Here is a 15,744-nt window from a genome sequence, read left to right on the forward strand (position 1 = left end):
TCAGTGGTAGAACGTCGGCCTGGCGTGTAGAAGTCCCGGGTTCGATTCCCAGCCAGGGCACACAGGAGAGGCGCCCATCTGCTTCTCCACCCCTCCCCCTCTCCTTCCTCTCTGTCTCTCTCTTCCCCTCTCGCAGCGAGGCTCCATTGGAGCAGGGATGGCCCGGGTGCTGGGGATGGCTCCTTGGCCTCTGCCCCAGGCGCTGTGGTGGCTCTGGTCACAGCGGAGCGGCGCCCCGGAGGGGCGGAGCGTCACCCCCTGGTGGGCAGAGCATCGCCCCTTGGTGGGCGTGCCGGGTGGATCCCGGTCGGGCGCATGCGGGAATCTGTCTGACTTTCTCTCCCCGTTTCCAGCTTCAGAAAAATACAAAAAATAAAAATAAAAATAAAAAAGACATTAAGTAAGCTGGATGACCTGACAAAGCATAGCACTTCTCCAGGCCTCCCTTTCTGTCCTCTTTTGTAAAAGAAAGGTGCTCAGGTCTATCTCCAGCCCCACTACCACCCCTGCTCCACTTTCTCATTGGCCCAGGCTGACTCCAAGCCCAGCAGGCTCTGCAGCCCATCAGGGTGTGTGGTTAGAGGTTTTCATAGGCCAAACATTCTACAGTGACTCTCTTTGGGATCTAACCTTTAAATTGATGTCATTTCGTCCCATTAAAAATATACATAGACTTGGTACTTTTAAATACACTGTGGATTCACTGGGAGTGAAAAAAAATGAAACCTTATATTTCCACTAAGATTGGAAGGAATCTGAAAGAAAGCTGTGCACCATCCTCAAGTATCAGAAGAACTTGCTCCATATTCGCCCCAGGATGGGATCAAACCAGAACAATGGAAAAAGCTGGAGAGAAATGTTAAATTCAAGTACTTATTTATCTCTGAACTTAGATTCTTAATCATTTTTATATGTAAGTAGAAAAGGGTGAAATACTTGAAGATGGGGTTTTTTAAATCAAGTGACAGCACAGGGTCATTGATCTAACACTGTAAGTAATTTGCCTCCATGACTGTTCCTACCTGAATCAAGACCACAATACGATTTTCCCAGACATCGCCATTAGGCAGCAGGACATATAAAATATAAGCATGCAATAATCATTTACATAAAGCAAAAAAGTCTTCACTTACCCAAAGGAGACGGAACCACAGTAAGATTTACAGTGAGAGAATTGCGGACTTGCAGCCCCTTCACGTTAGCCACGCAAGTCAAAGTCCCATTGCCCCGCGGCGTCAGAGCCAGGACGCTCAGCGCGCTCTGCAGGTCGTCCGGCTCCGGGACGGAGTAATAACTTGACTGACTCACTCGAGCACCGATCTCCCAGGAAAGGTCCGGGAGCGGGATCCAGCCCACCGCACGGCAAGTCACATTACAAGGTTCATCCACAATGACTACAAGACTGTCACTGGGAATGAGCAACTTCCCCATAACTGAAGAAGAAAAGAGAAACATTCTGAAGCCATGACCACGCCTCTCAGTTCCAGGTTTTCTTTTATTTTGCCTGCAAATCACACTGTATGCACGCTACCTGCCCAAACTGCTCAGTCTGCAACAGGAAACCCTAACTCAGGGTGTATCTGTGTCCTCATTTGCGCCTTCCAGGTCCACCAAGAAAGGTGAGGTTGCTCACTAGAGGACATATAATTTCAGAGAAATGGATAAAAATTACTACATACTGGCTCAGTTAATAGCAGAAGAAACCAACCCTCAGAACACAAGCATTCTAGAGTTTGGTGTGTAATTACTTGGTGGACTGGGCAAACGCAGCCATCTGAATGAAAATTTTCATTTGTGATTCAACTTTTCCCGTCGGCTCTCATGAAGGTTAGCCAGGAGCACAACACTTTATATAAGGTGAGAGCTAGAACAGTTTGCATAGATTTTTGGATGACTCAATATGGACTTAGGTAAAGTCTCTTTATTTTTCTTTTTGATACTTGAAGAGAATAAAATGATCTTTGGATAATTCACTTCCAAGATAAATTAGATGAAGAAATTGACCCTATTGAGGAATCACCAACCAGGTAAGTGATGAAAGCAAAACCAGAACTCATATGTTTGATTCTTTTTCTGGTGTTCTGTCCTTTATACCACAAGTTATTATGATAAGAATCTGGTCATGCAAACGAGGCCAGTAATCCAGGTGACCTCACAAAATGACTTCATAGCATAAAATCACAAAATATCATTGTGCCCCTAATTATACCACATAAAATTAAAGACACATAAAGTAACAATACAACAATTTGGCTAAAGTAAAAGAATGCAAGTAGAAATAGGTAGACGTGTATCTGCACCTAAAGTTACCCAGTTTCATTTGACAGCAGCATGAATACAGATTAAATCTTTGGGAATTTCTCCTTCAGAAGAAAATAAATAAATGTAAGAAAAATTTTAAAGACATAATTGGTCTGTTGTAAAAAAAAATCCCACCATAGAAAGCAGGAGCTCCGCCAGCTCCAATGTGTCTAGAAATAGTATATATAATCACTTTTTTAAGGAATGCAAAATTGATTAAACTTTGATAAAGATGCTCTGAATCCTTATAAATCATACTTTTATTTTTTTCATTATGTAGCATGACCTTCAGCACCTAAAGATTAACTTTGCAAATGCAAATTAAGTTATCCATCATTATAAATGTTGTTTACTCTTTTCTCTAAAACACTTGGCACACCTTTGTAAGGACTACTGGCAGTGGGGAAGTATAATAAATTGGGGAAATTAAACTGGAAAAAGGAAAAAGTTAAAGCATGATTCAAAGCTGATGAAGGGGTCAAACCAATGTAAGGTCAAAAATGATGTTAGGCAAAATAACAGTCAAGCACATAAAAAACTGGAGACAGGGCAATGACTGTCGCTCTCTCTGAATCATAGACAAGTGACAGCACCTGGCCCCAGAAGGCTTCCTGGATACACTTCCAGAAAAGCTACTAGGTTCCGAAATGGGTGAGATGGGAAAGTGATAAAACCTGTCTTTAAGAGTCTTAAGCATAGAAACAGAAAGAAAAGGTGGAAGGAGAGAGGGGGAGTAACAGGGAGGAAGTAGAAAGAGAGTCAATGAGGAAGGCAGGAGCGAGATGAGCAAATAGCAAAACAACAAGCACATGTCAGTTCAGAATAATTCTCAGTGTAACACTAACTGACGACTAGCCCATATATGAGAAAAAGGAATAGAGAGGGGAGGGAGGTGATAAATAAGACAAAACATTCATCAGGTCAGAATAATTCTAAGGGTAATACCAACTGGAGGTCCCATATGTCACCACATATGACATGAACCTCAGGAGGCCCCTTCCATTTCTCTGACACTTAACCCAGTGGATTCTAAATGTGCCTCTCTGGAGTTACCCACATACGCACCTTGGACAGAGAGAAAAGCAGACCCCTCAACGTCACTGTTCTGGAGGCTGCATCTGATATGCCCGGCATCTCTGAATTGCACGTCACGGATTATCATCTCAGAGACGAAGTTATCGCCCTTTTCATAACTCGCAGAGGTGAACCGGTTGCTGGTGATGATGGGCTCCTTGGGCGTGATGCTCAGGACCACCGTGCCATTCATAGCCCACATGATGAGCCGCCAGCCCTGGGTGACGGTGCAGTTGAAGCGAGCCTCCCCACCCACCAGTGCCGTTGCGTTCGTGGGTCCTTCTATGATTTGATTGTTGGATTGAGATGCTAAAAGACAACCAGTTTTATATAAATCAATCTATATAAATCAATTGCAGAGTTTATCCCTTCTGCACACAAGTTGTGACCCCTGAGTGACCATCCTGTGGCTCAGACTCCATGTCGTACTGGTCCCATCACCAGTCCCCCCAGAAGGGCAGAAGCTTCCAGTGGACAGGAAGCCACTCCATCCCTCCTTTCCACGTCCCTCCCCTCAGTTCACAGTCCTCAGCATTCCAGCTGGATTGGCAGTGAGGGAGCAATGCTCTTCTTCCATTTCCTGCGAGATGTTACCTTAATGATCTGATCCCATCTTGGCCCAGAGAGCTACCACTAGCTCAGCTCCATCACTTTCAGGAAGTTTTTCAGCCTTGCTATGAAATGAGCATTTTTTTTCTCCCCCAGTGACATGAGGAGGACCTTCTCCCAGGGCTCAGAGGGAACAGTGGAGCACCTTGTCTTCACAAAGAGGGTGGGGACCCCATCATGCTGTGATTATGGCCCAAGCATGCCCCCTGCACCCTGAGAGCCCCCACATGGGGAGCTTAGGGCAGTGTCTGTGGCTGGAAGCTGCAGAAGGTTGCGAGAGAAGGAATACAGCCAGGGGGAGATGAACGCTGGGTCCCAAGTACACTGTCATGGAGCTATAGGAGAGTAAGTCTCGAAGTAGCAAGAAGACAATACTGTCACTGAGGCCATGCCCCTCCTCCTAAGGACTAGATGAGACAGAGAAAGGGATAATGGATAGAAAGACGTAGGTCGGTAGAGCCCTTTATGAGAATGCTCAACAGATGCATTTGACAGAAAGTCTCACTACATCTCATGTCCAGTTTAAATCTCAACAGACTAGAACAGGGGTAGTCAACCATTTTATACCTACCACCCACTTTTGTATCTCTGTTAGTAGTAAAATTTTCTAACCGCCCACCAGTTCCATAGTAATGGTGATTTATAAACTAGGGAAGTAACTTTACTTTATAAAATTTATAAAGCAGAGTTACAGCAAGTTAAAGTATAAATAATACTTACTTACCAAGTACTTTATGTCAGATTTTCGCTAAGTTTGGCAGAATAAATCTTTATAAAACAACTTACTAGAGTTAAATCTATCTTTTTATTTATACTTTGGTTGCTCCGCTACCCCCACCATGAAAGCTGGAATGCCCACTAGGGGGCGGTAGGGACCAGGTTGACTACCACTGGTCTAGAATATAAGACCACAGATTCAGATTCCAGGGTCCTGGCTCACCAGGCAAGTTATCTCTACTTCTCCATGCCCCATTCTGTCGGCTGCTGAACAAGGACACCAGTACCACAGTGACTTATTTCAAGAACCAATATGACCCATGTAAAGCCCTTTGACACACCGTCAGGCACTCAGTACACAGTCACTATTACATGACCTGCAAAAGAGATCTCACTGATCCACAAGATGAGCCAAGAAAATCGTAGATTAAACTAACATTGTTTTCATCACACTTCACAACATTCTGACCTTCATTCACCAGATGCACTCTGACACTGGTTTTAACTGGGATGACATTCTAACTGGTCTTCCTCATGGATTACATAGGGGGCTATCCAGTTCACATGAACTCAGTCATGATCTCTTGTCATGAAGAGTATTCCGCACCTGAGGAACTCAAGGAATCTTTGGGTCATGGTGGGCTGATTTTCTGATCACCCGAGAAGAGCGAATTGGCAGCCAGAGATTTCCTAGACTTTCCCGTGTAGGTAATAATAATTCAATGTCTGGCCATGGGTAGTCTTCAAGATTGCTCATTCCCATCTTTCACCATCTATATTGTCATGTTGAGAAAATGAGGACCAGCAATATCCCGGGACTTGCGACGATAGTGGTGCTGAGAACTCTCCACTCTGAATTCTCCTCTTTCCCACTCTTCCCCCTCTGCTCTCAGGGTTTAAAGCAAAAAGACACTCAGGGAGACTGCACACCTGCCACATCAGTAAAACTGTGAGGGGCTCCTATGGCCTTGTGGAGTTGTGTGATCTCTGTGGGTGGACCAGGCAGCCCAGCATATAGATTGAGTGTCCCCAAATAACTGCAACTCCCCCCTTTCCTTCCAACCTGATAAGGTCAGGCTGTAAGGCAAGTTCTAAAAGAATTTTATTAGAGCCCTAAATGTTTCTGCAAAGAAAGCGCACAGCTGGACACATGTTCACACAATAACACTTCACATGGGTACCCAGAATACACCGTGGGAATGCACCACAGGAATAGGTTAATGGCAGAGAATGAACCACTGCACAGACAGTGTCCTGAGGTCAGCAGGACTGGGCAGGGAGGCAGCCAAGTTCAAGGAGGAGGTCACTGACTCCAAAGAGGCAAAACTGAGGGAAGGTCAGATGCAACTGAGGCTATCCCTATGTTTAAGTTATCATGACCACTATTCTCTATTCTTGGCTTTACCCCCGGGCATGACAGAAAAAAGGGGAAAAGTGTGACTTAAATAACAATTCATATTGGGTCCTCTCCCTTACTCCTGGGCAAGTAGCTCTGATCCAGGGTCCCTTTGATCTGGGATTGTTTCTTAATATTTTTTTTTGATTGATTGAGTTTAGAGAGAAAGGAAGGGAGAGACAGACAGACAGAAGGAAAAACATCCATCTGTTCCTGCGTGTGCCCTGACTGGGGATCGAACCTGCAACCTTTGCATATCAGGATAACATTCCAACCAACTATAAAAGAACAAAAGCTTGAAGAAGGTAAGTCACAAATGGTTCCCCAGGAAAGCCACAGCTGCTGTGCCAGCTGGGCTCTTTCCACAAGCCCTGAATTGCACCTTCAGAAGAAGGACGAAAGAAAAGAAATAGTCAATTCCACATGCAGAGGGAAGACAGGCAGACATGCCCTCATACTCCGTAAAGAGGTAATGCTCTTCCCCACTTCTGGCTGGGTGCAGGGCTTCGGAGATGGGTGGGACCCAGGGGGGACCCAGGTTTGCCACTGCAATGGCAGAATAAGCATCTGAGACCACGGTTCCTTTACTGCAGCTAGAGCAGTGAGAGAGACGGAGAGAGGAAGGGCCCTGTACCAAAAGAAAACTCTTTGAGTTTGAACTTGAGCTTTCAGTTCAGCAGGAGGCACCAAATCCTCAGCACTAAATTGCCCTGACAACACAGCCTGCATCTTTGCCCCCACCAGAAGGACGTGCCCCTCCAGTTCCTCCTTGTGACTCAGAAGCTGTCTTTCTGGAAATGTGTGGGCCAGGAACCTCATTCCTCTCTCCTGTATCCTGTCAGCTGGCAGTGTATGTAACCCTGTCCCACCCAGGACAAATATGAGAAAACTGTAAATAAGACCTTTAATCAAAGTCACCTACCTCCACACAAAGCCTCCCTCTCCCCTTTCCTCTCCCTTCCAGTGTGTAGAGCAAAGAGGCAAATGAGGGGCAGAGCTCTGGGAAAGATCAATGTCCCCCACCCAGGAACTGCCTGTGGCCACCAGCTAGTGTGGTCACCCAACACCAGGCCCCTCCCCCAGGAGGAGGTTATTCTCTTGCAAGATATTTATTCATGCCAGCCATCTCCAATTCCCAGATGCACATCTCCAGCCTGTCCCCTCAGTTTCTCTCCTGCCCCCACCTCCACAGAGTGGACAGGCACCTCCACAAAGAGGACGGGCTGCTCCCAGGACTGAAACACTTCTCTTCCACTTGCTGCGTCCTTCCATCAGCCAGACTGAAACCACTTATTCAGTAGTGCCTTCGCAGCTTCTGTGGCTCCCACCTGTCCTCCATAAATTGATCCTGAACATGAGTCCTGTTCTTCTCTGACAGCTTTTGCTTAGCTCCCCGGGATAGCAGCCTGTTGCCTCCCTCGCACGGGGGGGGGGGGGACCCCCTTTGTCCCTTTGTTCCTCAACTCTCCTCTTCTCTGGCTTCTCTCATTGCACCTATAGGCCCCCTCACCTTTCCCCATCTCTTACTTGACATTGGAAGTGAATAGAAATCAATTAAAAGTCAGAAGGAAAAAAGGGAAATAACATGGAGACCAGGAGAAGAGAACTGCTCTGTGGAGGCGAAGGAGAAAGTGAGAGTCCATGCCTCTGGGGCGGGACCATCAGAAGGAAACTGAGGGGTCAGGGAGGGGGTCTTGATGGGTCTGAACTTCCTGCTGACGATGGCAGGAAGTGCCAGCATAATGACTATGCTGCCACCACCATGCAAAACTGCTTTCTGTGTGGCAATTACAGGAATCTTCTCAACACATAATATGATCAGGAAACCTCCCTTACCCATCCCCACTTCCACATCTTAGACTTTGTTTAAATATTTCCATCATTTAGGGTAAACACCAGATGATCCTTAACATGACCATATCCTAAGACCCTACTTAGTCTCACATCAACTTCACTTTGCCCCAAATGCCACCCCTTTTTTACCTACGCTTTTTTTTAAACCAACACTTTCTGCCCCAGGGCCTTTGCACATGCAGTGACCAACCTGGCATGCCAGTCTTATGCCACAGCTCCCAGCCAAGTTGTTGCCTCTTTAGAGTGCCTTCTCAGACCCCCCAATTTAGGTTAAATTATCCTACACCAAAGTTTTCAAATTAGTGGTGCAATCATCACAAGGGTGATTTTATATTGATTTTTATATCAATTAATGCCTGTTTTCCTGATGGTTCTGAATATTCTGTTGGCAAGGACTATGCCTGCTTTTGCTCATCACTGCATCCCAGTGCCTGCAACCAAATGGTGCATAACAGGCCCTCAGTGAATATTCACTGAGTGAATAAATAAAGGTGGCTGAGTCCAAATAATCCATTACACTTGGGACTAGACGGAGAGAAGAGAGATAGCAGGGTTTACTGGGTGCATATAGGGGTGGCCCTCTGCCATTCAAAGCCAAGTCTGCAAACAACAGGGTCTCTTCCTCAACAAGCATCTGAAGGGATCCGTCTTTTGCTATAAACCCCATGCCCCAGGGAGGCTCTAGAATTAGCCCATAATACTCCCCTCTCCTAGAATAGCCATCTCCAAGCCTCAGCCAAAGCCATTCCTGCCTTCAAAACAAAATGGCAGGAAAAATGTCCACAAGAAATTATGGATCCAGAGTTCATCAGTCTCCCACTAAGTGTCCTGAAAAGATTTTTTGCAACTGTGGGCAAAATAGCCTAGTTGGAGCCCTGTCCCTACAATGTGTGCTGAACCCGGTTTGCCAGCCACAGAGTCCCTAAGCTCCATACACTGGGGAAGAGGTGGGGGTGGTTTCCTTTCCACTCTACAAACAAATTTTATCAAGCACCCACTAAACACTGGGCACTGCATACTCTCAGGCAGAGCTTTCGGACAGCTTTGCCCCCAAACACATGTTAACACTACAGCCTGCTGCCCACATATAAATAACCCCAAATCAAAACGTATAAAATAGTCCTCACGGCATCTAACACGGGCTGATGGTCCCTACTCTAGTTCACTCCGTTTTGTTTTCTCAATGCTGTCACGGCCAGAGTTTTAAAAATATTATTTAGCCCAGTGGTTTCCAATCTTTTTATACTTGGGGACCAGTGAAAATAGTAGAATTATTTCAGGAACTGCTAAGGCAGAAATCACCCTGAGCATAAGCGAATTCTACTAAGATCCCTGGGTCTATGATCTTCACACAACATCAGGATGGTTAACTCTTTCACCAACCAGCATAAAATTTCTAGCAGATAGGCACCGGTTCGCAAACTGGACCGGCGCTTGAGAAACACTCACAGCCATTGGAAATAAAGAACACGTGCATATAAAGTACAAATGCAGCAGGACAGATCCATGGGGGGGGGGGGGGAGGAAACACCCCTGGAGCATTCCTGGTCTTCTTGCTGACACCAAAGGTATTCGGCTGTGGTGGCCCTTTAGGCTGCGCCTTTGTGACTGTGCGCTGTCTTGTGTGTAGCTTCCTTGTCACTGCAAGGCCTCACAGCCCCTGCAGGGATGAGCACAGGATGACCGCCCTGAGGAGTTTAAAATCTAGCCAGAAAAACAAGACAAACAAGAAAAAAATGGCCTGGGACAACCTGGGGGCCATTCTGACTGACAGAGAGAGTTCAGAACAAGGAGGGGCTGTTCACAGCCCTTTGTTCTGTCAAAATGGGAACTGAGATTGTCACCCCGAAAACTGCAAGGTCAGGAAGGCTTCCTGGAGGAGGCAACACCTGAGTCAGCCTTCCTTGAAGGCCAGATAGAAACAGAAGAGGGACAGGACATTTCAGCAGGAGCAATGACTTGTGGAGAGATACCAAAGGCAAATGCCCAGGAGGTGCGAGCCCTGATGAAGAGAACTGGTGGGATCAGCTGCCCCTGAAGGCCCCCCCCCCCCAGCAGTGAGTCAGTGCAACAGAAAACGAACCCCACTGAAGAGAACCACGGTGGGAAAGGGACGCAGAAGAAAGCACCTAAGGAACGACCTTCTGGCAGCATGTGCACCGGCACCTCCTCTGGCTTCCCTTGCCCACTCCAAGTAGAAGCCCTGGAACCATCCACCACACTCACATGACCCTACCTGCTAAGCCAGCCGCGATGACCAGCGCAGCCAGGATACCTTTCCAGCTGCCCTCCATCTCTGCATATTCCTCCTCACCCTGGGAAAACAAAGCAGGCAGGTAAGTCTACCACCAATTAGCGTTACCACCAATGAGCGTTTACCATGCAAAGCTATGCAGAGCCTAGACCAGCCCCTGTGTGCCGGAGGACAGATGAGTCATGCTTCTCAGTGTGGTCAGTGACACCGGCCTCACCTAGGAACTTGTTAGAAAACCAAAAGCTTGGCCCACCCCTGACCTGCTGGGTCAAAGACACCAGAAATGAGCAGCCACCTATCTAAACAATGTTCAATTCTGGCATGTGCTCAGGGTTGAGAATCACTGTATTACATGATCTTACTCTCAAGCCCACGTATAAGTTATGGGATGCCTACAGTATACCATTACTGCTGAATTCTGACCACAATGTAGCAGCCTGGGTCTACGGTATTCACTTCGTCATGATGCTCTAATCATTGAGAAAAGAAAATCCTGTGCACAAGTTTACATGGTCAAAAGGGGAAATAGGCAACAAAATGAAGACATAGAGCATAAGCCTATTAGAAAGCAGCAAGAGGTATGGAGAAAGATAGAACAGGGGAAAGTGTATGAGGGCTGTGTGTTTGGGTGGGCTGGTTGTCACCTCACATAGGGAGGCCAGGGAAGACTCCCCAAGAAGGTGTTCTCTGAACAGTGAAGAAAAAGAGGCAACACAATGTGGATATCTGCAGAAGAGCTTCCCAGGCAGAGAAGCAGTAGGTGCAAAGGCCCTGGGGTGGAATCATGACTGACACATTTGAGAAACTGCAGCAAGGCTCTGGATTTGGGACAGAATGAGGGGTGAGTGAAAAGGGGACAAGTCAGAGGTAGGAGAGGTCAAGGGTGGGCAGAGTAAGGTCTCATCAGCCCCTGGCAGCAGGCAGGGATCCTGTCATGTACACCTCTCGGCCCTTCCTTTCAACCTCTATGCTCTTTGATCATGTTCTTGCTCATCTTCCATTCCTACAATTTTTTGTTTATTTTTCCCTTCTCACAAAGACAGGGCTATCCAAAGCAGCACTGGTTGGTCTCACTGAAACATTTAGGTATAAATCATCCACTGAATGTATCATGAACCATCTAAAAAAATAAAATATCAAAATAAAAACAAAATAACAACAAAAACCCAGCTCCTTAACCCCAGAAAAGGATCTCTGTATTTGAAATGTTCTTCAACCACCATCATGGGGAGCACAGTGACCTGGGAGTGGCGTTCCCTCCATCTCTGGCATCACCCAGATTTCACAGCTGTGCTGGGAAAAGCCAAGTGTCCCTTCTGAACATGAGGGTGGCTGGGTTCCATTGGAGCCCTGTGGCCGGATTTTTGCAGCATGCTGATGCCCCCATCCAGGGCTCTGGTTCCTTTCCTCCCTTATAGGCCATAGGGGGCAGACCCACAAGCAGAAATACAAGACCTGAAATGGGCACCAGGAACTACCTGCCACACTGAAGTCTGCAGAATACACCTCCCCCAGGTGCTGAGTCAAACAGAGCAGCAGTGTGACAGATCGCAGCGCCCCTCAGGCCTAGACTACACACTCCACACGAGTGTGTTACTGGGTGGTCATAGCCCATAAGAAGAACGTGGGTTCCTGCCCCTCTGCTTTCTGATGTCTCTGGAAAGCAGAAGTCAGTATGTGTACTAAACCATAACTCCTCACGTCTGTAGGTGAGGTTCCGAGGGTCTGTGCCAGAGTACCACTCTGCTGTGGAACTCCGGCCCCTCACAAGGATCTAAACTAAACTCAGAAAATCCCTAAAAAATGACAGGATGCCTCAACAGCAAGTGGCCCAGCAGCTATGTACAAACCAAACTGAAATCACAGCCTTCCACAGTTGGTTCAAGACCCCCAATTAAATCATTCACCCGTTTTCAAGGTTCAGTGAACACAACTTGACATGTGAATCACTACCGATTGTCTAGAATGCTAGACCCCAGCAGAGGATGAAGGAGAAACTGAACCACGGAGTCATAAACAGGTGACACATTTTACTGAAAGCCATAAATTAAAAGTATAGACCAGCGTTATAGAATCCTCGGCAATAGCTAAAGGTCATTAGGAAACACTTGAGTCAGGCTGTAGACTGAGCACTGATGACTTAACCCGTTTGGTGCCCTGCTCTGCCACTGTCTTCACATACCTTTCTTGCTTGTTTTTTTGGGGAGCCTCCGCTTCTAAAGGAGCCAGGCAGAACCCAGGACAAGTAGTGTCAGGTCGGGCCAAAAGCTATAGATATGGACTGGCAAGGGGTCGGGATCGGAAGGGTGTATGCAGGAAGGAACTGTCATAAAACTGATTTCAAGTCAGGACTGAAATCAGACAAGTCACAGTAATTGCCTGAGGGCCTATGCCCAGTCATTTGCAAAATTACTATCTCTACCTGGTAGTTTGACAGGTCCCTGAATGTTAACCTCTCGTTTGTTTCATTGTGGAAGAAGTAAATTACCCACTTGTAGATGAAGACCTCCAAGGTCTTCCTAAAATCTTCAGTTTTATTAAATCGTATTGATTTAACCCCCAACCAATTCCTTAATGCCCCGAGAAAGCCAAAACACTCAGATGATCAGGACCTACCCAGATAGTCATCTCAGGAAGAAAACCGCTGAATTTGATCATCTCACTAAATTACCTCATGCACAGACGCTCGTTTCTCAGTTCTTGGAAATAGCTTGACATCAGAACGTCCAAAGGACCCTCTCCGGCTTTAGACAGCAGGAACCTCAAGCCCAAAAAGAAAGAAGTGCTTCTCATGGCGCGTGAGAATGAACTAGCTTAGCTGCAAACCTCCATGCCTACAAGGGGGCACCAATGCTGCTACACTCTCAGCACCCCAGCTCTGCGTGCCCTACACCAGTGTTCCCCAACCCCCGGACCGCAGACTGGTACCAGTCTGTGGGCCATTTGGTACTGGTCCGCAGAGAAAGAATAAATAACTTACATTATTTCCATTTTATTTATATTTAAGTCTGAACGATGTTTTATTTTTTAAAAATGACCAGATTCCCTCTGTTACATCTGTCTAAGACTCACTCTTGACACTTGTCTTGGTCACGTGATACATTTATCCGTCCCACCCTAAAGGCCGGTCTGTGAAAATATTTTCTGACATTAAACCGGTCCGTGGCCCAAAAAAGGTTGGGGACCCCTGCTCTACTCCACTGGCCAGGCTTAGGCAGCCTTGGAACTCGCACAGACGTCAGACCCCTGTCCTAAGGCCTTCTTGTCAGGCATCTAATCAAATGCCATCTAAAAGTTTATCAGATGAAACAGCATGAGTCACAGTAATTTTCCAGCATTTGAATCCTGGCCTCCCAAATTCCAGCCCAGTCTCAGCTTTCATCGCATCCCCGAGAGCGGCTCGCAGTGAAAGGGACTCTTCGCTTGGTTAAAAGTCGTCTCAAATTCCTACACTCGTGGGGCAGTTGCTCTTTCAATTTTTAACTATGTGGAAGTTGGGGATCAGAATGCGTTCTGATCATCCAGTGCTTTCCCTGGAGGACAGCTAGCACACCCCACTCCCTGGGAGGGGACCCTGTCCCTGGGAAAAGTCCACGTCCAGCACCTGTCGGGGAGCCACACACCAGAGCTGTCTTACCTCCGGCAGGTAGAGCGTCTCTTCAGGGCCTTGGTGAAGGATGTCTGTTTCCCGAAGGCTTCCTGGCCTCCATCCTTTCTCCACACAAACACAGGAACAAATTTAATCCGGCCCGCAGAGGATCCTGACCCGACCTCAGCAGCGAACAGGAAGTTCCTCGTGAAATTGTTCTGTCACGTCACAGGCCAGGCTCTAAACACCAAGGTGGCCTCCACCAGCCACAGGCCCTCACTCCCTGAAGGTGTGTGCGTGCCAGCATGTTTCCAGTTAATCATTAGCCAGCCCCAAACAGCAGCCCGGGAAGTCCGGCCAGGCCCAGGAATGCCAAGGCTTCCGGGCCGGGATGGACCTCTGGCTTGGCGTCAAGTCCCTGGTCCTCCTCTGGGCCTGTCCCGAGCCCTGCGGAGCCCAGAGCGCCCAGGCCCAGCGTCCTCTCCCAGCTGCAGGCTGGCAGGCCCTTCCTGGCCACCCTCGCTCCCTCTGGACTCTGGCGCAGGCCCAGGGGCTGGTGAAGCCGGTTCCTTCTCCCTGCCAGGCACTTCCATATCTACAAGAACAGGTTCTTTGTGAAAGAAAGAAAAAAAAAAAAAACAAGAGTCCTTGGGGTGCAGAGCTCTGGAACATGGCCACCTTGAGGAGTGAATCACGGTTTCCTGTGAGCATTTGCAAAGAACTGTTAAAAGGTTTACTGAGGACCTCCCACGCCCATGCCCAGCCCCTCAGAAGTAAACAAAGGAATTTGGTTTTTCCAAAGGCTCTGGGGGAAAACAAAAACATTTCCCAAAATCCCAATGTGCAGCCCTATATTAAACTGTCCTCTCTTATGTGATTCTTTTTCAATACCTGGCTTGTCTCCCCCATCACATTTTAATCTTGTCAGGGGACTCAGGGTCAAGGACATCTGCACAGAATAGGCACCAATGGAAAATGAGAACCATATACCCAGAGTAAGACCCAGATATAAATAAACAGGGAAATGTTCCTTCCGGCTGAAGGGGATCAGAGTGTGCCACTCCAAAACAGTCGCTTTGGCATAAAGATTATTTTAAGCTGAAGACATTTGAGATTCAACAGATGAAGAAAAAAAGATAAAAGAACCTCAGAGCAGCATAAATTCTTCCCCCGGCTGGATCTACTCCAGGAAGGCAAAACACAAATATCCCAACCTCCTTCTCTGGGGGAGTTCATGGTCCTGAAAATGGAGAGACCACTTGTACCTACAAACATTCCCACTAAGGTTCTTATCTCCCATCGTTCTCCTGAAAATCTACTTATCTTTCCTAAAGAAGCCTACTTGTTTGTCCCATAAGAAGCCTGTTCTCCCTTCTTCCCATTCTCCTACTAAATTAGGTATATAAGCCTTTAACAGCGTGATGAGCCAATGACTTCTTTTGTTGGGTCCTATATGCATGCAAAATAAAACTTTTTCTCCTGCTAATCTAATTTTTTAATTCACAAGCCCCAGCCACTGAACCTAAGAGGGTAAAGGAAAAGGTTTATTTTTTTTCCTTCTCTACAAAGCCCTATGCTAGGAAATGGTTAGAAAAAAATGGTGAGCAAAACAGATACTCTTAGTATGATAATCTTACAAATCTTATTTTAAATCTTACAGATCTTATCAGAGCATCTTATTCATGTGTCTCTGAAGGCCCAGCATAATTCAAAGCTCAAATAATCTTAGAATAAGGAGCCATTGGAGGAGCTCCAAGATGGCAGCGGAGTAGGCGGACGCACAGACGCCCAGCTCTCAACACCAAACTGGAATACAAATCAATTTAGGAAAAATCAGCATGAAAAACCAACACTGAACTGCAAGAACAGCTCTCAAAAACCAAGGAGCAAAGAGGAAGCCACAATAATCCTGGTAAGGAGTGCCTGAATCTCCTCTGCTTACAGGAACAG

General features: G+C 46.9%; 1 protein-coding gene across 5 annotated transcripts in view; it reads right to left on the reverse strand.

Moving 5' to 3' along the window:
* Positions 1-15,744, reverse strand: part of IGSF5 (immunoglobulin superfamily member 5) — a 164,555-nt gene that overhangs the window by 24,026 nt on the left and 124,785 nt on the right. Inside the window, exons 1-4 of one of the 5 annotated variants that reach the window (XR_010749327.1) lie at positions 13,843-14,247; positions 10,188-10,266; positions 3,367-3,684; positions 1,134-1,433 (exon numbers count right to left, since the gene is read on the reverse strand). Coding sequence is in view for 3 of the 5 variants with exons in the window: in XM_066370163.1 (XP_066226260.1) it covers positions 1,134-1,433; positions 3,367-3,684; positions 10,188-10,245 (676 nt within the window). In the remaining 2 variants the exon portion in view is untranslated. Of the gene's footprint in view, positions 1-1,133; positions 1,434-3,366; positions 3,685-10,187; positions 10,267-13,842; positions 14,390-15,744 lie in introns of those variants that run through there. The other 4 variants (XM_066370163.1, XM_066370164.1, XM_066370165.1 and 1 more) reach the window with 4 other exon arrangements.

Source organism: Saccopteryx leptura, chromosome 2, assembly GCF_036850995.1.
Source record: "Saccopteryx leptura isolate mSacLep1 chromosome 2, mSacLep1_pri_phased_curated, whole genome shotgun sequence".
Lineage (NCBI taxonomy): Eukaryota > Metazoa > Chordata > Mammalia > Chiroptera > Emballonuridae > Saccopteryx > Saccopteryx leptura.